General features: G+C 50.2%; 1 protein-coding gene across 5 annotated transcripts; it reads left to right on the forward strand.

Annotated features, from left to right (window-relative positions):
• Positions 1-5,283: 5,283 nt before the first annotated feature.
• PLIN3 (perilipin 3) lies at positions 5,284-26,500 on the forward strand. Of its 5 annotated transcripts, none has more exons than XM_068979781.1 (9): positions 5,301-5,326; positions 7,950-8,167; positions 8,447-8,528; positions 13,883-14,081; positions 14,234-14,316; positions 15,454-15,751; positions 20,564-20,763; positions 22,032-22,157; positions 25,721-26,500. In XM_068979781.1, exons 3-9 carry the CDS (start codon positions 8,463-8,465, stop codon positions 26,063-26,065), a joined length of 1,317 nt encoding a protein of 438 aa, XP_068835882.1. In that variant the 5' UTR covers positions 5,301-5,326; positions 7,950-8,167; positions 8,447-8,462; the 3' UTR covers positions 26,066-26,500. The 5 variants fall into 5 exon arrangements, with proteins under 5 accessions (XP_068835881.1, XP_068835885.1, XP_068835882.1 ...); XM_068979782.1 differs by having other exon boundaries at positions 5,314-5,326; positions 7,964-8,167; XM_068979780.1 differs by lacking the exon at positions 7,950-8,167 and having other exon boundaries at positions 5,284-5,326.
• Positions 26,501-27,217: the final 717 nt, after the last annotated feature.

Here is a 27,217-nt window from a genome sequence, read left to right on the forward strand (position 1 = left end):
AGGGCAAGGAGGTTCTGTCTGGCTCACAGCTGTATCCTGAGGAGGGTACACAAGAGGCGCTTAATAAATGCATCTGGAATGAATAATCATCACTGTTTCTGGAATATCCCTCCTGTGCCCCCTCTTCCACCTTTCAAGACTTACCTGAAGCAGATGGGCTCATTTTCCTCTTCCAGGTTTCCTCTATCCACAGGATGACCTAAGAAATCCTTCAAATGCTCCAGCACGCCCCTGCTGCCCCTGCTCCAGAAACTTCTGTGGCTCCCCAGTGTCCTCAGGATTCTGCCAGCCTGGCCCTTGTTGCTAACCTGTCTAGCTCTGTCTCCCCTCCCTGACACTCCCCAGCCCGTGGCCATGGTCTACCCTCTAGCTTCACCCTGCAGCTTCACCCTCTCTGTTCTCTCTGCCTGGAACAACTCTATAGTACCTTCACCTGCCTGACCCCTGTTCCATCTCTCAGGCCTCAGATTAGATATCACCTCCTCCTAGAAGGCTTCCGGGACCACTCCCCACATCTAAGTCCAGTGCCTTCTCTGGGCCCCACCATTCCCATGCACCCCCATCATAGCCCCGACCAACTCTATTTCATCCACCTGGTCACCAGGGGCAACTTGTCATCCATCAGACACAGGAGACCCAGGGCCCACAGCACTTTCAGGGACCCATAGAATGGTTTCATTTTAATTTCTCTTAAAATCAAAAGAAAAAATGAATAAAATAATACCAACGCAATTGTAAGAGATCATTTTTCCTGAAGGGAGGCATCTGATACAGAACAAGGGTCTCAGGCCTGTCAAGGTCTAAATGGGGGCCCTGCTGGCCCCATGTGGGTCTCCCCACTCGACTATGAGTGCCATGAAGGCAGAGATCGAGACTGGGTCCCCACGGCTGCCTGGCAGCGCTGGCACACAGCAAGCACTTAATAATTGTTTGTTGAATAATTGAATATCCAGGGAGTCGCTGGGTCCTCACAATCAGATCTGACCTGCCTGGTGCATCATAGGAGATGCTTGATAAATGGGTGGCTGGAGGAAGGGTCAGAGGGCAGACTGACCGCGGTCCCAATCTGGGAGCAGCAGCGCCACCTTGTGGCATGATTCTGGCCTGCCTTTCCCTGTTCAGTGGAAAAGTCCTGGGAGTTTTCAGAACCCTTCCACTGGAAGGGAATTGAGAGGAGGAGAAGGAGAAAGAGGAGGAGGAAGCAGACAGTGATCTCAGAAACAAAGACCTTAGATACAAACCTAGCAGCCATCCATTTGTGGCTGTGTGTCCCAGGGCTGATCACAACACCTCTCGAATCTTCAGTTTCCTCATCCAGAAAATGGGAATAATCAAAATCAAGCCGCTGAATAATGTAAAAAAAATTGCTCAGAAAACAGCAGCAAATTTCTTAGCTGCCACCCTAGAGCTCCTGGGAACAGGTGCTGTCCTCAAGGAGCCCCCCACCCAAGGCTGGGAAGTGATAGAGTTTTCAGGGCGACAAGGCTGGAGCAGAGAAATGGACATGGGTTTGGGGGTAGGGTTGTCAGGTCCAGCCAAAGCAATAAAATAAATAGGATGCCCTGCCCGATTTGAATTTTAGACCAACTCTGGATAATTGTTTAGTATAAATAGATCCAGTACGTCACAGAATACACTTAAACCCCCAAAAGGTATATTTTTGTTGACCTGAAATTCAAATTTAATTGTCCATTCTGTGTTTTCTGTGGCAACCTTAGCCTGGACGAGCCTGGGGAGGCAGGCAGGAAGGCTTCCAGGAGGAAGAGGCAGTGGTGCTAAGAACCCATGGTGTGGCCACCTTTCCTTCCCCTCCCCACCCACGCGTGCACTCCTGGCTGTGCTCACAAGAGACTGGAGGTGGTGGAGATGATCCCCATACCAGGGTTGAAGATGTGGGACAAAATCATCAAGACCTTATTTTCCAAATCAGAACTGAGTTACATCCGCTTGACCAGGGGTATTTTGGCCACATCCCAGCACTGACGGCCACTCAGAAGCTGAAGGCTACCAGTCATACATATCTCCTGGTGACTTCCCAGCTGTGTGACCTTGGACAAATCACTTCTCTGAGCTCTGCCCATCACAGACTCATTCTCCTCTAGCTCTCTCCCTCTCCTCATTTTGCCTCAGTCAAATCATTTTTTTAAATATTTAATTAATTTATTTGGCTGTGCTGGTTCTTAGTTGTGGCATGTAGGATCTAGTTCCCTGACCAGGGATCAAACCCAGGCCCCACTGCTTTGGGAGCACAAAGTTGTAGCCACTGGACCACCAGGGAAGTCCCTCCATCATCTTTTAACTGTATCTCCAATTCAAAGGTTCATCTAGTCAAAGCTATGTTTTTTCCAGTATTCACTACAGATGTCAGAGTTGGGCCATAAAGAAGGCTGGCTGAGTGCTGAAGAATTGATGTTTTCGAACTGTGGTGCTGGAGAAGACTCTTGAGTCCATTGGACAGTAAGAAGATCAAACCAGTCAATCCTAAAAGAAATCAACCCCGAGTACTCATTGGAAGGACTGATGCTGAAGCTGAAACTCCAATACTTCAGCCACTTGATGCGAAGAGCTGACCCATTGGAAAAGACCCTGACGCTGGGAAAGACTGAAGGCAAGAGGAGGAGGGGGCCACAGAGGATGAGACTGTTGGGTGGCATCACTGACTCAATGGACACGAGTTTGAGCTAACTCTGGGAGATAGTGAAGGACAGGGAAGACTGGCGTGCTGCAGTCCATGGGGTTGCAAAGTGTCGGACATGATTGAGCAACTGAACAATAACAACCAGTTGACTAGGCATGGTCCAGTCTCAGGGCCTTTGCATGGGCTGTTTCTATCATCAGAGATCTCCCCAGATTTCTCTGTGGCTCCCTCCTCTCCTCCATCCTTTCTGTACTCAAATGGCACTCTAAAAGGCCACCCCTGTCTACCTTTTTAAAAAGTGCAACCCCCACATTCTCAATCCTTTGCTTTTCTTGGTAGCATTTACCACCACCTGACCCATTGTGCATTGCACTCACTTATCTTGTTTATGGCCCATTTCCCACTGGGTGGTGAGCACCACAAGGCTGGGACCTGCCTTTTGCTCCTGGCCTCCCCACACCCAGCACAGCAGCTCAGTAAGAACTGTCGAATGAATGACTAGGAAAATGAATGGACGGGGGGAAAAGCATGCCACAAATATGAAATTTTTTTCTTTGATAATTTTATATACTTGATTTAATCATCCTGGGGATTCAGACTCAGAAATCTGACAAGTTGCTTGTAGTTACTTAAACATGTATGTTCAGTTTCTTGGTGTGCAATAGCCACATGGTGTTGGTGGCCACTATACTGGGTGGCACAGAGTTCAAGAACATTCCCAAAATCTCTGAAAACTCTACCACACAGCTCCATTGATTTTCACTTGGTCAAATTTTTTAAGAGGGAGGACACTTTGTCTACGTCTGGAATCGCCATGGATCTGTGAATACCTTAGAGTGTCTCCCTCAGGGTTAAAATTCTGCTCCCTGGAGAAAAGGCATGCTGTCACTTTTTTTTTTTTTTTTTTTTTTTTTAGCAGAAGCACTTACCTTCTGCCTGGATCCTGGGGCCATTTGAGTTTGAGACCTTGGTTTATAGGCAAAGAAAATAAAGGATTTGGGGGGCTGGTGGTGGGGTGGGGGAATCCCAATTACGCGCCTTCAGGAGGGAGTGGATCCAGGAGTCAGAGAGGGTTGGCCCCTGCACTGTCCCTGGTTCCTGCTTTCTGGGCTTCGGCTTCAGTTCAGTTCAGTTCAGTCGCTCAGTCGTGTCCGACTCTGCGACCCCATGAATCGCAGCACGCCAGGCCTCCCTGTCCATCACCAACTCCCAGAGTTCACTCAGACTCACGTCCATTGAGTCAGTGATGCCATCCAGCCATCTCATCCTCTGTTGTCCCCTTCTCCTCCTGCCCCCAATCCCTCCCAGCATCAGAGTCTTTTCCAATGAGTCAACTCTTCGCATGAGGTGTCCAAAGAACTGGAGTTTCAGCTTTAGCATCATTCCTTCCAAAGAAATCCCAGGGCTGATCTCCTTCAGAGTGGACTGGTTGGATCTCCTTGCAGTCCAAGGGACTCGCAAGAGTCTTCTCCAAAACCACAGTTCAAAAGCATCAATTCTTCGGCGCTCAGCCTTCTTCACAGTCCAACTCTCACATCCATACCTGGCCACTGGACAAACTGTAGCCTTGACTAGACGGACCTTAGTCGGCAAAGTAATGTCTCTGCTTTTGAATATGCTGTCTAGGTTGGTCATAACTTTTCTTCCAAGGAGTAAGAGTCTTTTAATTTCATGGCTGCAATCACCATCTGTAGTGATTTTGGAGCCCCCCAAAATAAAGTCTGACACTTGTTTCCACTGTTTTCCCATCTATTTCCCATGAAGTGATGGAACCGGATGCCATGATCTTCATTTTCTGAATGTTGAGCTTTAAGCCAACTTTTTCACTCTCCACTTTCACTTTCATCAAGAGGCTTTTTAGTTGCTCTTCACTTTCTGCCATAAGGGTGGTGTCATCTGCATATCTGAGGTGATTGATATTTCTCCCGGCAATCTTGATTACAGCTTGTGCTTCTTCCAGTCCAGAGTTTCTCATGATGTACTCTGCATAGAAGTTAAATAAGCAGGGTGACAGTAGACAGCCTTGACGTAGGAACCAGTCTGTTGTTCCATGTCCAGTTCTAACTGTTGCTTCCCAACCTGCATACAGATTTCTCAAGAGGCAGGTCAGGTGGTCTGGTATTCCCTCGGCTTACTCAGCTGTAAAATGAGGTGATAAAGGGACACCAAGTGTTGTGAGGATTGAGTGTTACGATACAGGTCAGGGCAAGTTGCTCATAATGCTAGATGGGGCCGGCTCCATCACCCTTGTTCGGAGGGGTCGGGATGGAGTGGTGGCGCCTGACAGAAGGAGGCCTCACGCAATGATCTCTGAGTTCTCACAGCCTCGATTGGGTAAGGAAAGGGGACCCTAGGATCATCTCCCATCGCCGAGTTCCCAGGGTCCCAGACGGGGAAGGGGCTCTCCTGGGCTGGCTCCGGGGTCGTACGGGTGTTGCCAACTGGGTGTACAGTTGGGAGGGCGCCCTAGTCCAGCCTTTCCTGGACTTCACTTGTGGCTCCAACGTCCCAAGCCGGGCGAGGGGCGTGGCCTGGCGGCAGGCGGCTCCCAATCAGATTGGTCCTCCGACCCGTCACTCCCGGGCGCCCGCCCCCAAATATAAACGCTGGTCTTGGTCCGGCCCAGGACGGTTTTGGAGCTGGCTTTGAAGTAGTGGCGGTTGCGCCCTGGACGTCCCGCTGACCGCGGTGAGAGGCGAGGGGCCCCGATTGAGGTGGGGGCAGGGTCCGCTGAGTCCTGGGGTGCCCTAAGGGAGGTAGGGACAGGGAGGGCCTTCCTGGGGACTCTGCTAGTCTCCGCGGCCCGGGGAAGGGTCTCCAGCCTGGGCTAAGCACTCTTCCCTCCCCAGAGAAATTAAACTTCTGGAACAGGCTTCGACGTTCAGACTTTCTTCTCTCAATATCTAGGACTTTGGCGGGGGGGAGGCGCACGAAAGAACACCCTAGAAGTGGCAGCATGGGGCGGGGGTCCAAGTTCCCCGTCCCAAACCACATCCTCCTGCATTGCTGACGCACTTTGGAGACAAGCCGTAGCCCATTCCGCGTAGAAATTCCCCCCCAACCCCGACCAGGGGAGCAATCCCTCTGCCTAGCAAAGCCCCTTCCTCTCCAAATGGTTTTGCCGCCTGGGGACTTGGCCCCTCCCTTCCCCTCCTTCTGGCACCCCAGCTGACTCTGGGAGGGTCTGGGGCCAATCCCGCCCCCTTTTCCTAGGTGGTGTGGCCAGTGGATTGCGCAAAGTGGCGGTGGGAAGGCCTACCCTTTATCTGAGTCCTTGGGACGTTTGTAAAACCAGAGCCAAGGCTTGGGTTCCTTCTCGGGAGAACTCTGGAAGTTGGATCTTAGCATATCCTGGCTGCAGTTGGACGGCTGCGTGACTCCAGTTTCAGCCAGTTCTTGCTCTCACAGCTGAGGCCCGCTGCAGGCAGGTTGCTGACCCCCAAGGACTTTTATGGGGCAGGGGGGTGTGATATCTGCAATGGCCGTCCTTGGTTAAACCGATTCCAGAGGGACTGGATGGACAAAACGGATGGGAGGGAGGACCTGTGTGCCGTCCAGCTGAACTCAGACTCTGGGGAAGATGAAGGGGAGAACAGGAGTCAGGTGATGATCACCCGGGGGGATGGGCCTCCTCTCCCCACTTCCCCTGTGGGGACCTTTGTACCAAGCAGAAGCTCAATCCTGGCTGTTTCACCAGTTTCTGTGTGGCAGACAGAGTGATGTGAGATGGATCCGTTTCCTGAGCGCCTGCTACATGCCAGGTCCCAAGCTAAGTGCGCACGCGCAATCTCTCCTCCAATCCGCAGGGACTCTGTGCTAGGAATGGTTACCTCCATTTCATAGATGTGGGAAGTGAGGCTCCAAGAAGGGGTGTTGCCTTCCTAAACTCCCACAGCTAGCAAGTTGCAGAGCTGGGATTAGAACCCAGTTTGGACACCAGAACTGGTGCTCTCAAAACATGGGTTTGCCGGGTTCCACTCTTGTGTGTGCACGCTAAGTCGCTTCAGTCACGTCCAACTCTTTGTGACCGCATGGACTGTAGCCTGTCAGGCTCCTCCCTCCATGGGATTCTCCAGGCAGGAATACTGGAGTGGGCTGCCATTTCCTTCTCCAGGGGATCTTCCCGACCCAGGGTTCGAACCCTCCTCTCTTATGTCTCCTGCCTTGGCAGGCAGGGTCTTTACCCACTTCCCAGGTTCTGAGAAGCCTGGGTTCCACTTCGGGAATGGCAAACACAATGTCTGGAAGAAAATGCTCAGACTCGAGGTCAGGGGTTCACCAGAGGCTTCTAGAATGACCCTGGGGGTCATTCATTGTGAGGGGACTCCTCTGGCGGTCCAGTGGTTAAGACTCTGAGCCTCTGAGCTTCCACTGCAGGTGGGGCACAGGTTTGATCCCTGGTCAGGGAACATGCCATGTGGTATGACCAAAAAAAAAAAAGCAATTGGAGAACCAGCCTTAAGGAAGGTTTAGCCCCATTTTACAGATAAGAGGACTGAGGTTATCAGGTTATGAGATTATCAGTTACGAGGTTATCAGCTCCTTGCCCACTTGCCCAGCATAGGTGGGGCTGGGACTCCTGAAATGTAATCTGACGAGGCTCTAGTTTTTCCACCTGGCCAGGAAAGTGGAGCACCTGTGGCTGCTGTCTTGCCTGCAAATATGTGCATTAGATTCACGCAGGGAACCTCTTTTGATTTCCCCACATCCCTGAAACTGACATAACGGACCTGCACTGGGGCCAGGCTTGGTCTCTCTAGCTTTTTTTTTCAACGTTAATTTTTTTTTTTGAACAGATAATATTATCTACTTGGCTCACAAGTCAGAGGCTTGTCCCAGCTACAACGATCTTTCTTCCTGTGTCTCTTTAAAGATTTATAAGCAAAAACTTTAGCCCCACTCACACCTTTGGTCTCTTAACAATATCTTGTGTTAGTCGCTCAGTAGTGTCCGACTCTTTTGCGACCCCAAGGACTGTAGCCCGCCAGGCTCCTCTGTCCATGGATTCTCCAGGGAAGAATACTAGAGAGGGTAGCCATTCCCTTTTCCACGGCATCTTCCCAGACATGGGCTGTGTCAATTATGTGTGAGTTTTACAGTCTTCAGCCACTGCCCTGGGCTACCATTGTTATCTATCTTTATTGCCCTTCTTTTCAGCAACACAGGTACACACATCTCTGTCCACGTGGCAGTACCAGTATGAGACTGTCCCCAAAGTGAGGTTTCTGGGTCAAAGGGAAGATGTCTTGAAACCCAGTAGTAACTGACAACTTGCCAACTCCAGGGGTTTTGCACCATAATCCTGATACAGGTGGGGCTTCCCAGGTGACTCAGCAGTAAAGAATCCACACGCCAATGCAGGAGACTTGATCCCTTCGTGGGGAAGATCCCCTGGAGAAGGAAATGGCAACCTACTCCAGTGTTCTTGCCTGGGAAATCCCACGGACAGAGGAGCCTGGTAGGATACAGTCCACAGGGTCACAAAGAGTCGGACACAACTGAGTGACTAAACGACAACAACTGATACAGGTGAGCCCTTGGAGGGCTGTGCGCAGACCTTGCCCTTTAAGTTGTGGCCCCAAGACCAGCTGCTTGAGCAGCAGCTGGGAGCTTGTTGGGAATGCAGACTTCTGACCTGATGAGTCAGCACCATTCTGAACAGGCTCACAGGGGCATGTGGTTGGTCTACAGGCAGAGTTCTAGGAAACTGGAGGGGTGGGGGAGCCCTGAGGGCAGGGGTGAACCCGGACTTGCCCATGGAGGGAGGCGAGAAGCAGGCTGTGCCCTGACTAGTCCTCCTGTTCACAGCGCGCGCCTCTGCGAAATGTCCGCTGACGAGACTGAAGCCGCTGCCAGCACCCAGGCGACGGCAGAGGAACCGGTACAGCAGGTGAGGAAGGCCTGGGATCTGTGGGAGGGCCTTCCCACACGGGGAGCCTTGGCAGAAGGCTGCTGGCAGCACAGAGGGGTCGAGAGACACCCTTCCAAGTGGGTCGAGTTCTAGACCCTAGCAGGTACCCCATTAACAGGTGAAGGTGGGAGAATTTGGGGTTCCAAGGGCTCTTGGGAGAACAGGGGTGCAGCTCTGTTTGAACTGCCTGACTCCCCCAGCCAGTTCTAATGCACATATCAGAGTCCTCCTTCTAAGAAAGTCAGTTTCTATTTCCACTTTTTCTTCTCAGTTTAAATAAAATTCCCCCTGCTACATTTTTTTTGGCCATGCCAGGACTCTTGGGATCTTAGTTCCCCAGCCAGGGATCGAACCCAAGCCCTCAGCAGTGAATGCTAGGCGTCCTAACCACTGAACTGCCAGGGAGTTCCCCAAAGCCCCTTTTAATAAACAGTTTTTTAAAAATAGAAAGTGAAAGTGGCTCAATCGTGTCCGACTCGTTGCGACCCCATGGACCGTAGCCTACCAGGCTCCTCCATCCATGGGGTTTTCTAGGCAAGAATACTGGAGTGGGTTGCCATCTCCTTCTACAGGAGATCTTCCCAACCCAGGGATTGAACCCGGGTCTCCCACATTGTAGGCAGACGCTTTACCATCTTAGCCACCAGGGAAGAGGTATCATTCACATACCATAATTGGAGAAGGAAATGGCAGCCCACTGCAGCATTCTTGCCTGGAGAATTCCACAGAGAGAGGAGCCTGATGGGCTACAGTCTGTGGGGTCTCAAAGATTCTGACATGACTAAGTGACTAACACATGCACACACACATACCATAAAATTCATCCTTATGAGGACTTCCCTGGCAGTCCAGTGGTTAAGACTCTGCATGCCCACTGCAGGGGGCATAGGTTCAATCCCTGGTGGGGGAACTAAGATCCCACATGCCCTGTAACAAGGCAAAACAACAAAAAAAGATGATGAAGCGTTTTTAAAAAGTTTACCCTTATGAAGAGTACTACTTAATGATTATTAGTAAACTACCCATATGCAGCCGTCACCACCACACTGGACATGTTTCATCTCCCGCCAAAAGAGACCCTGTACCCACCAGCAGTCACTCGTCCTTTCTGTTTCTCCTGGGAACCCCTTATCTAGGTTCTGCCTCTCCTGATTTGCCTGTTTTGGACATTCCGTATAAATGGAGACGTACGCTACAATGCCCTTCTGCACCTAGCTCCTCTTACTGAGCGTTATCTGTTTGAGGTCCCTCTGTGTTGTATTGATAGCATCTGTCGGGGCTCTGTCCCCTGACTTTTTTAAAAATTGATTTTTATTGGAGCATTTTGACTTCCCTGGTGGCTCTGTGTAAAGAACCCTCCTGCCAATGCAGGATGCGAGAGATGAGGGTTCGATCCCTAGGTTGGGAATATCCCCTGGAGAAGGAAATGACAACCCACTCCAGTATTCTTGCCTGGAGAATCCTATGGACAGAGGAGCCTGGTGGGCTACCATCCATGGGGTCACGAAAGAATCAGACATGACTTAGCAACTAAACAACAACAGCAACAGTTGACTTTTATTAATTCAATTAATAATATAATTTATTAATGCAGTGTTGTTCATTTCTGCTATACAGCAAGGTGAGTCAGTTATATGTATATCTACTGTTTTTTAGATTCTATTTTCATAGGTAATTACAGAATATTGAGTAGAATTCTCTGTGCTATATAGTAGGTCCTTATTAATTTTCTCATTCCTTTTAAAAAATTATGGAAAAATCCACATAACATAAAAATATACTATTTTAACTGTTTTGAAGTGTGCAGGTCAGTGACATTAAGTACATTGGCAGTGTACAACCATCATCACTGTCTTATTCCAGAGCTCTTTCCTCACCCCACATTGAAACCCCACACCCACTAACAGTCACGCCCGTTCCCCTCTCCCCCAGCCCCTGACAACCACTAACCTGCTTCCTGCCGATGGATTTACCTATTGGACATCTTGTAGAAGCAAAATAAGCAGAATCATGTTTATAAAAATAGAACCTTCTGGGACTTCCCTGGTGGTCTCAGGGCTTTGTGCTTCCACTGTAGAGGGTGAGGATTCGATCCCTGGTCATGGAGTTGAGATTTCACAAGCCACAAGGCGCAGCTGAAAAAAAAGTAGAATCTTCTGCTTTAGGTATCACATAAGTGGAATCATACAGTATTTGTCCTTCTGTGTCTCGCTTATTTCACCGAATATAATGTCCTCAAGGTTCACCCGTGTTGTGTCAGAATTTCCTTTTTAAGGCTGAATCCTATCCCACTGTGTGCATGGACTACAGGACACTCAGCTTGCTTCCACGTTTCAGCCGTTGTGAATAAAGCTTCTTTGACCATGGGTATACAGATGTCTCTTTGAGATTCTGTTTTCAATGCTTTTGTCTGTATACCCAGAAGTGGAACTGCTGGATCATATGGTAATTCCATTTTTAGTCTTTTGAGGATCACCATAGTGTTGTCCATAGTGGGGGTGGCATTTTGCTTTCCCGCTAATAGCACACAAGGCCTTCAATTTCTCCACGTTCCCACCATTGCTTATGAATACCTGTTCATTTGATAGTAGCCGTCACAGTGAGTGTGGGGTGTGAGGTGGTATCTCATTGCAGTTTTGACTTGAATTTTCCTAACTAATTGTGATGTGGAGAGTCTTTTCTGCCTGTTAGCCCTTCGAAGGGTATATTTGTGTGTGTGTGTGTGTCTATGTGTGTGTGTGTGCGGGCTTTTCTCTAGCTGTGGCGACTGGGGGCTTCTCATTGCGGTGGCTTCTCTCGTTGTGGAGCACCGGCTTTAGGAGGCAGGGCTCAGTAGTTTCAGCTCCCGGGCTCTAGAGTACAGCCTATTAGCTGTGGCACACAGGCTTGGCTGCTCCGTGGGACGTGGGATCTTCCTGGACCAGGGATGGAACCTGTACCTCTTGCACCGGCAGGTGAATTCTTTACCACTGAGCCACCAGGGAAGTTCTTGGAGGCTATGAATTTTTTAAAAACATGCTTTATACCACATTTTCTTTATCCATTCACGAATTCATGGACATTTGGATTTTTTCCGTTTCTTGGCCATTGTGAATAGTGCTGGTGAAAACATTCATGTACAAGTCTTATGTGGACAATGTTTTCCTGTCTCTAGGGTAGACTCATAGAAGCAGCATTGCTGGATTTTGTGGTAAATTTGTAATTAACTTCTGAAAAGACCTCCTGGGCAAACACTGAAGGAGGACTGCCTGAGTCCAAGGTCCAGCTTTGCCATTGGCTAATTTTGTGACCTTGGATGACTTACTTAGCTTCTTCTTGCCCCAGTTTACCTGTCTGTAAAGTTGGAATAATACTCCCAACCTCCTGGGACTGGTGATTGAACAAATTTTACAGGTAGCACCTTTGAGACTTAAGTCTTCTGCATGCGTCTTCACATGGGTCACCTTTGCAACTCCTTTAGGACAGAAATGAATTCTCATTTTATGGGTCAGGAAACTGAGGCTCACAAGGCCTGTCTGACTACTCAGTTCTGCTCTTGTAGGTTCCGTTCAGTTCAGTCGCTCAGTCGAGTCTGACTCTTTGTGACCCCATGAATCGCAGCACACCAGGCCTCCCTGTCCATCACCAACTCCCGGAGTTCACTCAGACTCAAGTCCATCGAGTCAGTGATGCCATCCAGCCATCTCATCCTCTGTCGTCCCCTTTTCCTCCTACCCCCAATCCCTCCCAGCATCAGAGTCTTTTCCAATGAGTCAACTCTTCGAATGAGGTGGCCAAAGTACTGGAGTTTCAGCTGTAGCATCAGTCCTTCCAATGAACACCCAGGACTGATCGCCTTTAGAATGGACTGGTTGGATCTTCTTGCAGTCCAAGGGATTCTCAAGAGTCTTCTCCAACACCACAGTTCAAAAGCATCAATTCTTCGGCACTCAGCTTTCTTCACAGTCCAACTCTCACATCCATACATGACCACTGGAGAAACCATAGCCTTGACTAGATGGACCTTTGTTGGCAAAGTAATGTCTCTGCTTTTGAATATGCTGTCTAGGTTGGTCATAACTTTTCTTCCAAGGAGTAAGCATCTTTTAATTTCTGCAGTGATTTTGGAGCCCCCCAAAATAAAGTCTGACACTGTTTCCACTGTTTCCCCATCTATTTGCCATGAAGTGATGGGACCAGATGCCATGATCTTCGTTTTCTGAATGTTGAGCTTTAAGCCAACTCTTTCACTCTCCTCTTTCACTTTCTTGTAAGTTAAGAATGGCTATATTCAATACGTAAATGAATGGGAATAGCCATGTGCCAATAAAACTTTATTTACAAAAACCAGGTAGCATGGAATACCATACCATGAAACAGTGAGGCACTGACATGCAGCGCAATGTGGACGAAGCTTGAAGGCATGTTCAGTGAGGGAAACCAGGCACAGAAGGACAGGCACTGTCTGACCCCACTCACAAGAGTCCTTAGAGGAGTCAAATCCATAGAGACACGTAGATGGTGGGGCCAGGGGCTAAGAGAGGGGGATCAGTGTTTCAAGGGGACAGAGTTTCAGTTTAAGAAGCTGAGAATCTGGAGACAGGTGCTGGCAAAGGTTGCACAGCAGTGTAAGTATACTTAGTGCCACTGAGCTGTGCACGTAATTATTTAAATGGTAAATTTTATGTGTATTTTACCATAATTTTTTAAAAAAGGAGTGAAGCACTGGCACACGCGACTACATGGAGGAACCTTGAAAATGTCACTGTGTGAAAGAGGCCAGACACAAAAGGCCACGTGTGATTCCATTTTTTTGTGAGGTGTCCTGAACAGGCAAAAATCTAGGGTCAGAAAGTGGAGTCATGGTTACCAGGGGCCGGTAGGCAAGGGTGTGACAGTCAGTGACAGCAAGTTTCTTTTGCGAGTGATCAATAAGTTCTGAAATTAGACAGAGTTACTCAACCTTGTGAACACACTAAAACCCTCTGAATCGTGCATTTCAAAATGGTGAAATTCTCTGACATTTGAACTAGATTTCCATAATGCTGTTAGAAAAAAGAAAAAAAACATAGGCAAAAGGAAAAGCAGGTAGTGGGCTGGCCCTGGGGTGGGGGGTTGGGGGCATAGTTTACTGACGTCAGTTTTAGACCTGAGCTCCAGGGCAGTGGGGTTCTCATGTCTTGTCACTGCCTGGCACACTGTGGGTGTCAAGGTCATGTTCAAACAAGTGAGCTGCCAGGCCGAGACAGAGGAAGCGCCTGGCGGAACCAGGGAGTTCCTGGCTTGTGCAACCAAATGAGTGCAGAGGGAGGGGAGACGAGCCACGTCCGCGGCCTGAGCCTCTCTGCCCGTAGCCCAGCGTGGTGGACCGCGTGGCCGGCATGCCGCTCATCAGCTCCACCTGCAACATGGTGTCCGCCGCCTACACATCCACCAAGGAGAGCCACCCCCACGTCAAGACTGTCTGCGACGCGGCTGAGAAGGGGATGAAGACCCTCACGGCTGCCGCGGTCAGTGGGGCCCAGCCCATCCTGTCCAAGCTGGAACCCCAGCGTGAGTGAAGCATGGGAGCCCATGGACCGTCCGGTCACTCCGGCCTATTTCCGGGTGGGGGAGGCGGGGCAGTGTCTGTGGACTCTCCTAGAGACCCCGAGGGATGTACATGAGCAGTAACCATCAGCTGTCTATCGCCCCCACCCCCACAGTCACCTCGGCCAGTGAATATGCCCACAGAGGGCTGGACAAACTGGAGGAGAATCTGCCCATCCTGCAGCAGCCGCCGGAGAAGGTGACTAACCCCCTCCATGAGGGGCAGGGTGGGAAGGATGCTCCGCTAAGACTGGGGGCCTACCTGGGCAGGGGGTCTGTGGTCTCAGCTTAACCCATAGCAGACAAATGTGACCGCATTTATTCTCCAACCCTCTCCCCATTGGGCAGCTGGAGGAACATTGTGAACACTAGCCAGGCATGCCCCAAGCCCCCTCGGGTCTTCCACCTTGCCTGGAGCAAAAGCCAGAGTGTTTCTGGCGGTCCCACCTGGTCTAGCTCCACTGCCTGCTGACCTTCTGCGCCCACCTCAGTTGCTCCATTCTGTCCGCGCTGGCCTCCTTCCAGTTCAGTCACATTAGTGCCCACGTGTACAGGACAGGGTGATGGATACAGAGCCCCTGCCTTCATGGAACTTTCATCTTGGGGAGGCAGGGAAAAGCAGAGACAGTGAACACACCCATCTCAGAGCTGCCTCAGGACCTTTGCACGTGCCGTTCCTTCTCTGTGGACCAGGCTGCCGGGTCTCTGAACTTTCTCTGCACATGCTCTTTCTCTGCACCATCCAATATGGAAACCAACAACCATATGTGGGTGCTGGGCCCTTAGAAGTTGGCCAGTATGACTGAGGAACTCAGTTACTAATTTTAGTTATTTTAAATTTTATTTTTTATTTAATCTACTTTATTTGGATTTTTTGATGTGGACTGTCTTTAAAGTTTTTATTGAATTTTTTAGTCTTGCTTCTATTTTATGATTGGGTTTTCTGGCCCCAAGGCATGTAGACAGACTGGATTAGGATCCACTATGATGGCCTCATTTTACCTTAATTACTGCCTTAAAGTTCTCATCACTAAATATGGTCACATTCTGAAGTCCTGGGGGCTTCAGTACCCTTTAGCCCATAACACCATGGGAAGAAGTGGAGGCCCAGAGAGGTCGAGTGATTTGCCTGAGGATACACAGCTAGGATATATCAAGCCAAGGACTCTAACTGGGCCATCCAGCCCCAGAGCATGTGATCTTAACTGCTCTCACCCTTCAGGGTCACCCGGGAGCTGGAGCGCCTCCCTCCAGCCCACCCCTTCTAGAGGTGCAGGGGTCAGGGCACCCAGGTACGAGGGGAGAATGGAGATGCTGATGCTGGCCCTTCTTGTAGGTCCTGGCAGACACCAAGGAGCTTGTGTCGTCCAAGGTGTCAGGGGCCCGACAGGCTGTGTCCAGCACGGTGTCCAGTGCCAAGGACACTGTGGCCTCCCGCGTCACCGAGGCAGTGGACGTCACCCGGGGTGCTGTGCAGAGCGGCGTAGACTTGACCAAGTCCATGGTGGCCAGTGGTGTCCACTCGGTCGTGGGCTCCCGTGTGGGCCAGATGGTGCTGAGCGGGGTGGACACAGTGCTGGGCAAGTCGGAGGAGTGGGTGGACAACCACCTGCCCATGACAGATGCTGAGCTCGGTGAGTGCAGGCCTTGACTCTGGGGCCCCTCCCCAGACCATCTGATATGGGTCCCTCCTAGCCACCTGGAGTCTGTCCCTCACAGGCTGTCGTCTGGTCCCTGCCCCCTCTCCCCTTCTGTCTTAGCCCACCTCAGTCAGCTTGGTTCCTCTGCCCTGGCTCATGGTATCTGTCCTCCCTGAAGCAGCCTCCAGAGGGCGCCTGTGAGCACTCAAGTCAGGCCCCTCCTCTCCCTGCAGCCCTCCAGGGCTCCCATCTCCCTGTTGGTAACAGCCTCAGTCCTCCTGGAAGCTCCCTTGTACGTACCCACCTGCCCTCATTCATTCTGCTCCAGCCTCACTGGCCTCCTTGCCCATCCTTGACCATGTTCCCACACCGGGGCCTTTGCACTGGCCTTTTCTTCTACCAGAAACCCTTACATGACATCTAGATGGCTCGTTCCCTTCCACCTCCAGCTTTGTGCTCACATGCCACACACCCCCATAAGACCTCTAAAATCACACCATTCCTTGTTCATATTGTGTCCTGAAACCTCAGCTTGGCTCTGATTTTTCTCTAGTCATTGATTCCACAAAGCAGAAGCTGTGTCCCCTGTCTGGTGCCCAGCAGGTGCTCAAGTCCCCGAATAAAATCACTGAAACTCTTCTCTATCATTCCACCCATACCCAGGCATCTATTTGTTTGTTCAAACCCTGAGCACCGGTTATATGCCAAACCTGCTTCCAGGTTCTAGGGATATGTCAGTGAACAAAGTTTTGCCCTCATGGAACCTAAAGGGTACAGAAATTAGATTAAAGGAGATGTTTCTGAGGAGGTGACCTTGCCCTGAGGTTTATGAAGCTGTGGTGATGTCTGAGCAGAGAGACCAGGGGCCAGGGTGGTGCCTGATGTGTGTGGGAGGAGCAGGGAGGAGGCATGTGTGGCTGGAGCAGAGTGAGCCTGGGAGAGAGAGGGAGGAGGGAAGGGCAGCGAGGGTACAGGAGCAGATGGTGAGCCATGGGAGGACTTGGTCTTTTACCCCTGGGGCAATGGGAACCCTGGAAGACTGAGAGCGGAGGGGGCGGGGCCTGACTCAGTGTTCACAGGCGCCCTCTGGTGGCTACTATGGGAAAGACACCGGGGGTGGGAAGCGAAGGAGACAGGTTCAGGTGACCCTGCTGGTCTAGGTGAGCTGTGATGGGGCTGGACCAGATGGTGGCAGGAATAAACCAGGGGTGAAAGGTGAGACAAAGAGGCCAGTCTTACTCATGGTTTCATATACCTATGGCTTGTGGAGTTGGCCTTGGCTCTGCGTTCAAGGCACAGCCATCCTTTGCACACCGTGATGGGGACTTCCAGCTGTACCAGTATTGCACACACTGGTGCCCATGGCAACAAAGGTCCCCGAGGGCCACGTGTACCAAGACCCCACGCTCCATCCAGGGGGAACAGGGCCAATGATCTCAGGCCCTGCAGCTCCTAGGTTGAGGGTCTCATGTCACTTGGCCTTTGAGCTTTCAAAACTTTACCCTGTATCTCTTAAAGGAAGGGATCCGGCTGATGTCTTCCATCTTGCACACCAAGTTCAGTGCCTGCTGGCCCCTCCTAGTGCTCAGACGGAGTAAGATGCAGCTGTGAGTCTTGGTCAGCAGAAGGCAGGGGAGATGCAGAGTCTGCAGGGAGGCAGGCCTGGGAGCCACTTCAGAGAACAGATCTATCTGACCAGCTTTGAGTTTCTTTCTTTTGTGTCCATCTGCTAAGGATGAACAGCTTTCCTGGTGGCTCAGTGGTAAAGAATTTGCCTGCCAATGTAGGAGACGTGGGTTAGATCCGTGGGTGGGGAAGATCCCTTGGAGGAAGGAGTGGCAACCAGCTCCACTAATCTGGCCTGGGAAATCCCATGGACAAAGGAACCTGGCGGGCTACAGTCCAGGGGATCACAAGGAGTCAGACACGACTTAGTGAATAAAGAGCAGCAACTAAGGATGAAATCACTGTGCAGAGCGGGGCTTCAGGTGCTGGGAGTCTGTGAGTTAAGGCGCCATGTTATAGCTGGGACGCTGCTCACGGGCTCCTGCCAGAACAGCCCTGCTCCCCCCATCTCCTGGGTCTCCCCTTTGCCAAGGGCACCTGCCCCCTCCAGGGGCCCTGCCAGCTTGCTCCCACATGCCTGGACTCTGCCAGACAGTTCAGTTCAGTTGCTCAGTCGTGTCTGACCCTCTGTGACCCCATGGCCTGCAGCACGCCAGGCTTCCCTGTCGGTCACCAACTCCCAGAGCTTGCTCAAACTCATGTCCATCAAGTTGGTGATACCATCCAACCATCTCATCCTCTGTTGTCCCCTCAATCCTTCCCCACATCAGGTCTTTTCCAATGAGTCATTTATCATTGGTCTTTTCCAGTGAGTCAGTTGCCAGACAACCTTGGCCTAAATAACAAAGCTGCTTTCACTTCTGAGGGCAGAGCTCCAGGGTTCGCAGAGGGCCATGGAGAAGTTGTGACCAGTAGCCTGGGTTCAGAATATTGGTGGTTTGGATTTAGTTTTTGCAGACTTGCCTTTGGTCAGGAAAACGGGGCAAGTTTGTTTTTCCCAAGATGCCAACTTTTGTTTTTGTTGCTTTTAAATGTCCTGGGTGTTTAGTATTTTTGTTCAGTTATTTGTTTGTTTTATACATTGTAGAATCCTTTTCTTGAAGGTAAAAAAAATTTTATTGAAATATAATTGATGTACAATTTGTGGTAGTTTCAAGTATACAGCAAAGTAATTCCATTTTACATACATACATGAATATATTCTTTTCTAGATTCTTTTCCATTAGAGGAAGAGAATATACTACAGGACATTGAGTATAGTTCCCTTTGCTATAGAGTAGGTCCTCGTTAGTTATCTTTCTCATTTAGTTTTTACTTTTATTTACTTTTTCAAAAATTATGTATTTATTTTACTGGGCTGCTCCGGGTCTTGGTTGCAGAATGCAGACCAAATCTTCAATTTTTGTCGTGGCAGGCAGGATCTGTAGTTGCAGCAGGCGAACTCTCAGTTGCGGTATGTGGGGTCTAGCTCCCTGACCAGGAGTTGAACCTGGGCTCCCTGCACTGGGAGCTTGGAGTCTGGACCACTGGACCACCAGGGGGCTTCCTTTTTTTCTTTTTAAGTATAACTCTTTTTCAGGGGACCACATTTTCTTGACAGGCCAGGTGGTAAATAATTTGGGCTTTTGGGGGCCATACAGCCTTTGTTCCAACTATGCAACTCTGTCATTGTAGCCCAGAAGCGTAGTCAGTAGGTAAATGAATGGGTATGACTACATGTCAATAAAGTTTTGTTGACAAAAGTAGGTGGCATTCAGCCCAGGGGCTGTATTTGTAGACCCTGTTACAGGGCATTTCAAATCCAGATAAGGTTACTTACAAAACTCAGACTTTAAGAGCTACTATATTAAAGTCTACAGGGAGCAGAATAAGATAGGAAAAAACTATCAAGACAGATGGATTTCCATCCTGTTACCTTGTAAATTTACGGGTATTTTCTGGACTAGACAGTCCTAACTTTTCCTTAACTGCTGGGAAGATGGTTCTCTTGTGGCTCAGACTTCTCCTCATGGAGAGTCAAGTATCATGGATAAGAACATGGGGCCTAGCATCAGATCTTGACTTGTGGAGCCCCAGCTGTGTGACCTTCGGCAAGTCAACTAATCTCTCTGAGCCCCAGTTTCCCCACCTGTAAAAATGGGATGACAGCGCTTCCCTATTAGAACTGTTAAAATTTAACAAGAATACATGTGAGGAACTTGCCTGGTGGTCCAGTAGTTAATAATCCGGGCTTCCAATGTAGGGGGCACAGGTTTGATTCCTGGTCGGGGAACTAAGATTCCCGAATGCCACACAGCATGGCCAGAAAAAAAAAAAAAGACAAAACAAATGCATGCAGAGCACCTGCTGCTGCTGCTGCTGAGTCGCTTCAGTCATGTCCGACTCTGTGTGACCCCATAGATGGCAGCCCACCAGGCTCCCCCGTCCCTGGGATTCTCCAGGCAAGAACACTGGAGTGGGTTGCCATTTCCTTCTCCAATGCATGAAAGTGAAAAGTGAAAGTGAAGTCGCTCAGTCGTGTCCAACTCTTAACGACCCCGTGGACTGCAGCCTACCAGGCTCCTCCATCCATGGGATTTCCAGGCAAGAGTACTGGAGTGGGGTGCCATCGCCTTCTCCGATGCAGAGCACCTAGAACATTGTAAAAGATTAACCACTATTAATATATGCTAGGACTTATACAGGCAGCATTGACCAACTTTTTTTGTAAAGGATCAGATAATGAATATATTTTAAGAAATATTTATTTATTTATTTGGTTGTACGGGGTCCTAGTTGCAGCACACGAGATCTTTAGTTGAGGCATGCAAACTCTTGGTTGCAGTATGTGGGATCTAGTTCCCTGACCAGAGATCGAGTCCAGGCCTCCTGCATTGGACGCAGAGTCTTAGCCACAGGACCAACCAGGAATTCCCAGACAATATTTTCATCTCTGCAGGCTAAGAGGCCACATACTCTGCCACTATAGTTTGAAAGCCGCTATAGACAGCGTATAACGAACATGCACAATTGTATTCACAGGTTGGATCGTATAAAACTGGAGGCAGGACAGATACAGTCCAAGGATCGTAGTTTTCAGACCCTCACATTAGTCTAAGGCCTCTTAATCCCAGGATATTTGGCCCCCATCCTACCCATTTCACAGATGAGGAAAAAGCCAAGGCAGGGAGATCCTTTTACACTTGCAGACCGGGGCATAAACTCTGCCTTCACCATGCTTCTCCTTCCTCCACACCGCAGCCCGCCTCGCCACGTCCCTTGAGGGCTTCGACATCGCCTCGGTGGCCCAGCAGCGCCAGGAGCAGAGCTACTTCGTGCGGCTGGGCTCCCTGTCAGAGAGGCTGCGCCAGCGGGCCTACGAACACTCTCTGGGCAAACTGCAGAACACCAGGCAGAGGGCACAGGAGGCCCTGCACCAGCTGTCACAGACGCTGATCCTGGTGAGGTCCATGGTGAGAGGGTCCGGTGGCGAGGGCAGCAGCATACGCCCCAGTGAGCCCGCCTCAAGCCTGGCGGCTTATTCCTCCCCATTCTGCATATCTGCTTGGGCCGGCTCATGCGGTTGCAGTCCTGGTTGAGTTTGCTGGGGCTGCTGTAACCAAGTACCCCGAGCTGGGCAGCTTAACACACATCCCTGCCTCACAGTTCTAGGGGCTGAGAGTTCAAGATCCAGATGTCATCAGGGTTGGTTCTTTCTGAGGCCTTGCTCCTTGGCGTGTGGATGGTGTCTTCTCTCTGTGTCCTCACCTGGTCATCCCGTCATACGTCTGTGTCCTAACATCCCCCTTAAAAAAAATTTTCGTTCATTTATTTTCTTTTTGGCCACGCTGTGCGTCATGCAGAAGCTTAGTTCCCTCCCCGACCAGCAGTTGAACCTGTGCCCGCTGCAGTGGAGCCTCAGAGTCTTAATCACTGCACCACCAGGGAAGTCCACCTAACAGCCCCTTTTTATTCAAGGACACCAGTCATATAAAAACATTGTTGTTGTTCAGTTGCTAAGTCTTGTCCGACTCTTTGTAACCCCATGGACTCTAGCACACCAGGCTTCCCTGTCCTTCACTGTCTCCCGGAGTTTGCTCAGATTCATGTCCATTGAGTCAATGATGCCATGCAACCATCTCATCCTCTGTGACCTCAACCTTTCCCAGTGTCAAGGTCTTTTCCATTCAGTCGGCTCTTCACATCAGGTGGCCAAGTATTGGAGCTTCAGGATCAGCATCAGTCCTTCCAATGAATATTCAGGGTTGATTTCTTTTAAGATTGACTGGTTTGATCTTGCAGTCCAAGGGACTCTCAAGAGTCTTCTGCAACACATTTCAAAGGCATCAGTTCTTCAGCACTCAGCCTTTTTTATGGTCCAACTCTCACATCTATGCATGACTACTGGAAAAACCATAGCTTTGACTATATAGACTTTTGTTGGCAAAGTGATGTCTCTGCTTTTTAATATGCTGTTTAGATTCATCATAGCCTTTCTTCCAAGGAGCAAGCATCTTTTAGGTCCACCCTAATGATCTCATTTTAGCTTAATCACTTTGAATACCTGTCTTCAAATGCAGTCACAGCCTAAGATCCTAGGGTTCAGGGCTCCAACCCCTTGGGCTCCCTGTGGATTCCTGCCTCTTCCAGCGTTCCTGTGGATCCCCAGGGCCTCTCCCAGATTCATTCAAGCCCTTAGGTAGCCACCGTCTATCTCCTTCTGCCCCAGATGGAAACCATCAAGCAGGGCGTCGATCAGAAGCTGGTGGAGGGTCAGGAGAAACTACACCAGATGTGGCTTGGCTGGAACCAGAAGCGGCTGCAGGGCCCGGAGGAGGACGCGGCCAAGCCAGAGGTACCTACCTGGGGTGGCACTGGGTGCTTGGGGCCCTGGCTCCCCTCTCCACATGCTTTCCCCAGCCTCTCCTCCCATTAACTGCCTTCAGGACCTGATGACAACTCCTCCAGGATGCCTGCCTGGATTTCTACTCTTGGGTGCGTGTATTGCTTCTGAACCACAGGGCACTTGATTGGGATGGGTCTCCACCTGCTGAATTCTAAGCCATGCTTCATTTTCTTGAGTCTTGACTCCTCGGGTTCAATCCCTGGGTCGGGAAGATCCCCTGGAGGAGGAAAGGGCAATCCACTCCAGTATTTTTGCCTGGAAAATCCCGTAAACAGAGGCTCTTGGCCGACTACAGTCCATAGGGTCACAGAGTCAGACACGACTGAGTGAGTGACTCCTCTCCCCCATCCCAGCGTCCCGTGACATCCTTCATATGTGCCCACCAGGCTCCTCACGACAGCTCCTCGCTAGCACGCTCTGGCCCCTCCAGCCCATGGCAAGCGCTGGTCTCTTGAACGAGCCCTGACTTTTGCCACCTGTGGTGCCCCTCATCCAGGCTTTCATTGAGTTGCTGCCTTAAACAATTCTCGTGCCTCATTCTGAACCATAGCCTCTCTGTATTAGGGACTCTTTTAATATCCTAGCACTGCAGGTTCTCAGCCTAACCTCGCTGGGCCTCAATTTCCCCATCTGTGAATGGGGTGCAGGACCATCGGCAGGGTCATTAAGGTGAAATGAACATACGTGTTTATAGCAGTATTTGTCACAACAGCCACAAAGTGGAACAGCCCAGATGTCCACCAGCAGATGATGCATCACAAAATGTGGTCCTTCCACACACGGGAGCGCCACTCAGCTGTGAAAAGGAGGGGAGCCTGAGACTCACTACCACGTGGACGGACCCTGAGAACACAATGCTCAGTGAGAGAAGCAGGCACAGAAGGACACACGGGGTGGGATTTCGTTGATGGGAAACGTCCAGAACAGGCCGATCTGTTGACACAGAGAGTGGATGAGTGGTTGCTGGGAGCTGGGAGAGGGGTAAGTGGGGAGGGAGTGTCTTTTTCTTTCTGTGCCTTTTATTTTTCGGTCAAGCCAGAAGGCTTTTGAGATCTTAGTTCCCTGACCAGGGATCAAACCTGTCAACCAGGGATCAAACCTGTGCCCCTGGCAGTGAGAGCTCAGAGTCCTAACCATTGGACCGCCAAGGAATTCCCTTTTTTTTTTGGAGTTTCTTTTGGGGTGATGGAATGTTCTGAAATTAGATAGAAGGGCTGGTTGCACTACCTGGTGAATGTACTATAAAAAAAAAAAAATCACTGAATTGTTCACTTAAAAGCGTGAGTTTCCTGGTATATGAGTTATTTTACACACACACACATTGACACATAAGGCACATAGTGTTAAAAAAATGATATTTCTAAAGATATTGTGAGTGTCTCTGTAAAACTGTTGCTCATTCAGACCCTAACCACTTAAAACCATCAACCCCAACCCCCCAACTGCTGAAGAGAAAATAGATACTGATCCTGGCAGCACCTCCTAGCCAGGTTCAAAGCCAGAGTCCTCAGCTGACCAGGCTCAGGACAGTCTAGGGTCCCTACCTGCTTTGATTTCCTCCCCAGACTCAGGAATTTTCAAGGACTCTTATCTCAGCTATGGTCTCCCCAACTGCTTACATCTTCTCCCTCAAAAGTTCTTCCAGACCTTCTCATTAAAAAAAAAAAAAAAACAACACTTTTTCAAAAACAAATTTATTGAGGTGTAAAATTCAGTATCTTGTACCTTAAAAAAGTTCTGAGGGAATTCCCTGGTGGTCCAGTATGTTAAGGACTCAGGACTTCCGCTGCCGTGGCCCCGGTTCAATCCCTGGTTCAGGGAACTAAGATCCCACATACAGTACAGTGAGACCAGAATTAAATAAAGAAGTTTTGAGATATAATTCACATACTGCACAACTGACCCATTTAAAGCGTACAATTTAGTGGTTCTTAGTATATTCACAGGTTGTATGACTATGAACTGTGTTAATAATTCAGAGCATTCGCATCACCCCAAGAGGAGACTGTCTCCCCAGTATCACAGCAGCCCGTCTCTGTCTTCCTCCATGCCCTGGAAACCGCAAATGTACTTTGTCTCTGTGGATGTTTCGTATCAGTGGAATCATAGGCCCTGTGGCCGTCTGTGTCTGGCTTCTCTCACTGAGCATCATACCCTTGAGGTCCGTCCACGTGGCAGCAAGTGTCAGGGCCTCGCCCCTTTATATGGCGGAAGAACGTCGCGGTGTGTGAATGAACCACATTCTGTGTCCCCATTTGCCAGCAGATGGGCATTTGGGTTGCTTCCGCTTTCGGCGGCTGTGAATAACACCCCTTTGAGCATTTGTGTACCAGTCTTGGCACAGACATGCATTTTCTTTTCTCTCGGGCGGAAGTCTAGGGGGTGGAATTGCTGAGTCAAGTGCTTACTTAGGCTTACAGTTTACCATTTTGAGGAACTGTCAGACCGTCTCCCAAAGTGACTGCTGCGCTCCAATATATGAGGGTTCCAGTTTCTTCCCATCCTCGCCAGGGCCTGTTCGATCTTGTTTTTTCAAATTTATTTGGCTGTTCCAGGGCTTAGTTGTGGCGTTCAGGATCTTGAGTTGCAACATTCAGGATCTAGTTCCCTGACCAGGAATGGAACACGGACCCCGTGTATTGGGAGCATGGAGTCTTAACCACTGGACCACCAGGGAAGTCCCATATGTGTTTTGTTTTTTGGCTGTGCTAGGTGTTTGTTGTTGCACGGACTTGCCCTAGCTGCAGCAAGTGGGAGCTGTTCTTTGTTTTGGTGCACAGGGCTCTTTCTGCGGTGGCTGCTTTTGTTGCAGAGTACAGGCTCCGGGGTGCACAGGCTTGGTTGCCCTGAGGCATGTGGGAACCCTCCCAGACCAGGAATCGAACCGGTGTCCGCTGCTTTGGCAGGCAGATTCTTAACCACTGGACCACCAGGGAAGCCCCCATATCCGTCTTTTTTGACCCAAATCATCCTGTGTGGGTGAGGTGTGTCTCATCGTGGGTTTGAGCCACACTTCCCTGATGCCTAATGAGGCTGAACATCTTTTCATGTGCTTATTGTTCTGTGTATCTTCTTTGAAAATATCTCTGTGCCTGTTTTTCAATTTGATCAGCAATTATCTGACACAGTTTGAAACTCAAAGCGCTGGTATTCTGAGCCTCCGTGCCCTAGGGAAAGGCTTTCCTCAAGGTGGGTGGAATACCCCCATTTCCTCTTTCCTGGTCTTTGGGTCCTGTTGTTGTTCAGTCGTGTCAAAAGTCGTGTCGACTTTTTGCCACCCTGTGGACTGTAGCCTTCCAGGCTTCTCTGTCCATGGGATTTTCTCAGGCAAGAATACTGCAGTGGGTTGCCATTTCCTTCTCCAGGGCGTCTTCCCGAACCAGGGATCGAACCCACATCTCCTGCATTGACAGGTGGATTCTTTACCGCTGAGCCACCTGGGAAGCTCCTTGAGTCCTGTTACCCCCAAAGAAAAGGGTCTTGATGTCACGCCCTCACCCGCCCCTTCTCAGCAGGTCGAGCCTCAGACACTCGCCATGTTCCGTGACATCACCCAGCAGCTCCAGACCACCTGTGCCTCACTGGGTTCCAGCCTCCAGGGTCTGCCCGCCCACATCAAGGACCAGGCGCTACAGGCTCGCCAGCAGGTAGAGGACCTCCAAGCCACCTTCTCTGGCATCCACTCGTTCCAGGATCTGTCCAGCAGCGTCCTGACACGGAGCCGCGAGCAGGTGGCCAGGGCCCGAGAGGCCCTGGACCACTTGGTGGAGTATGTGGCCCAGAACACACCCATCACTTGGCTGGTGGGCCCCTTTGCCCCCGGAGTCGTCGAGAAAGCCCCAGAAAAGAAGAAATAGGGGAGACTGGAGGAGGGCTGAGAGGGCTCCAGGCTTCTCCCAGGGGCTGGCGAGTGACAGGGGACCCCTCACTGGGAATGCACCTCAGGAGGCTGACGTTCTCAAATCTGACCTGTCCCTCATCCTCTCCATGCTTGGAGGAAGCGTGTCCTGAGCATCACATCTGTCATCAGGACAAGAGTTCTAGGGAAAAAATGTTTTTTTCTAGAGGGTTCCAAATTTTTCTTCTTCCTTAAAAACCGGGAATATAGTTCTTACATCCCACACACTTTTTCTACATTGAGGCCCCTGGATATCAGCCTGAAGCTAGTGGACTTGGACCTCTGGGAGGTGGGCCTCTTAGGGGTGAGGTGGGGGCAGGGCAGCTGACAGTCTGGAGCAGGAGGGAGCTCAGGCCTGCCCAGCGAGCCCTGGGTGCGGGAGGCTTCAGTGCTGCCTTAATAAATTTTACCTGCAAAGTCCAGGCCTCGTATATATGTGTATTTGTGTGTGTGTGGTTTTTTTATTTTTCAGCAGCTGCACAACTCTGGAGTCTCTGTACGGCCTTCTTGGGCTGTGGGGGGTCTTTCATCTCCCCCCTACTCACCTGCCAGAGTCTTGCCCCCGTTGTCACATCCCAGGCAGCCAGAGGAAGGGAGAAGCCTACTGCTTTTCCTGTGCTGGGCCTTCCCAGGCGTGTGGGGGAACTGTGTGACCCCCGAAAAATGCTGATGACCTGATTTCTCACCTGGCAAAGGAGACTTTACAAATGGGATTCAATTAACACATTACTGACCGGACATATTGATATGTCTTTTTTCACCTGAACGTTATTGACTGGAGACGTATCAGTATGTTTTTAGAGAATGATACCGTTATCATCAGGATTCCCTGGTGGCTCAGGTGGTAAAGAATCCACCTGCCAATGCAGGGGACACGGGTTTGATCCCTAGGTCTGGAAGATCCCCTGGAGAATGAAATGGCAACCCACTCCAGTGTTCTTGCCTGGAGAATCTCATGGACAGGGGAGCCTGGCAGACTACAGTCCCTGGGGTCATAAAGAGTCAGACACGACTGAGCAATTAACATACACACACATACACACACATATAATATATATGCATATAAATTATATATATATAAAAGACTCCAGACTTCTGACCCCTAGAACCG

Source organism: Capricornis sumatraensis, chromosome 9, assembly GCF_032405125.1.
Source record: "Capricornis sumatraensis isolate serow.1 chromosome 9, serow.2, whole genome shotgun sequence".
NCBI lineage: Eukaryota > Metazoa > Chordata > Mammalia > Artiodactyla > Bovidae > Capricornis > Capricornis sumatraensis.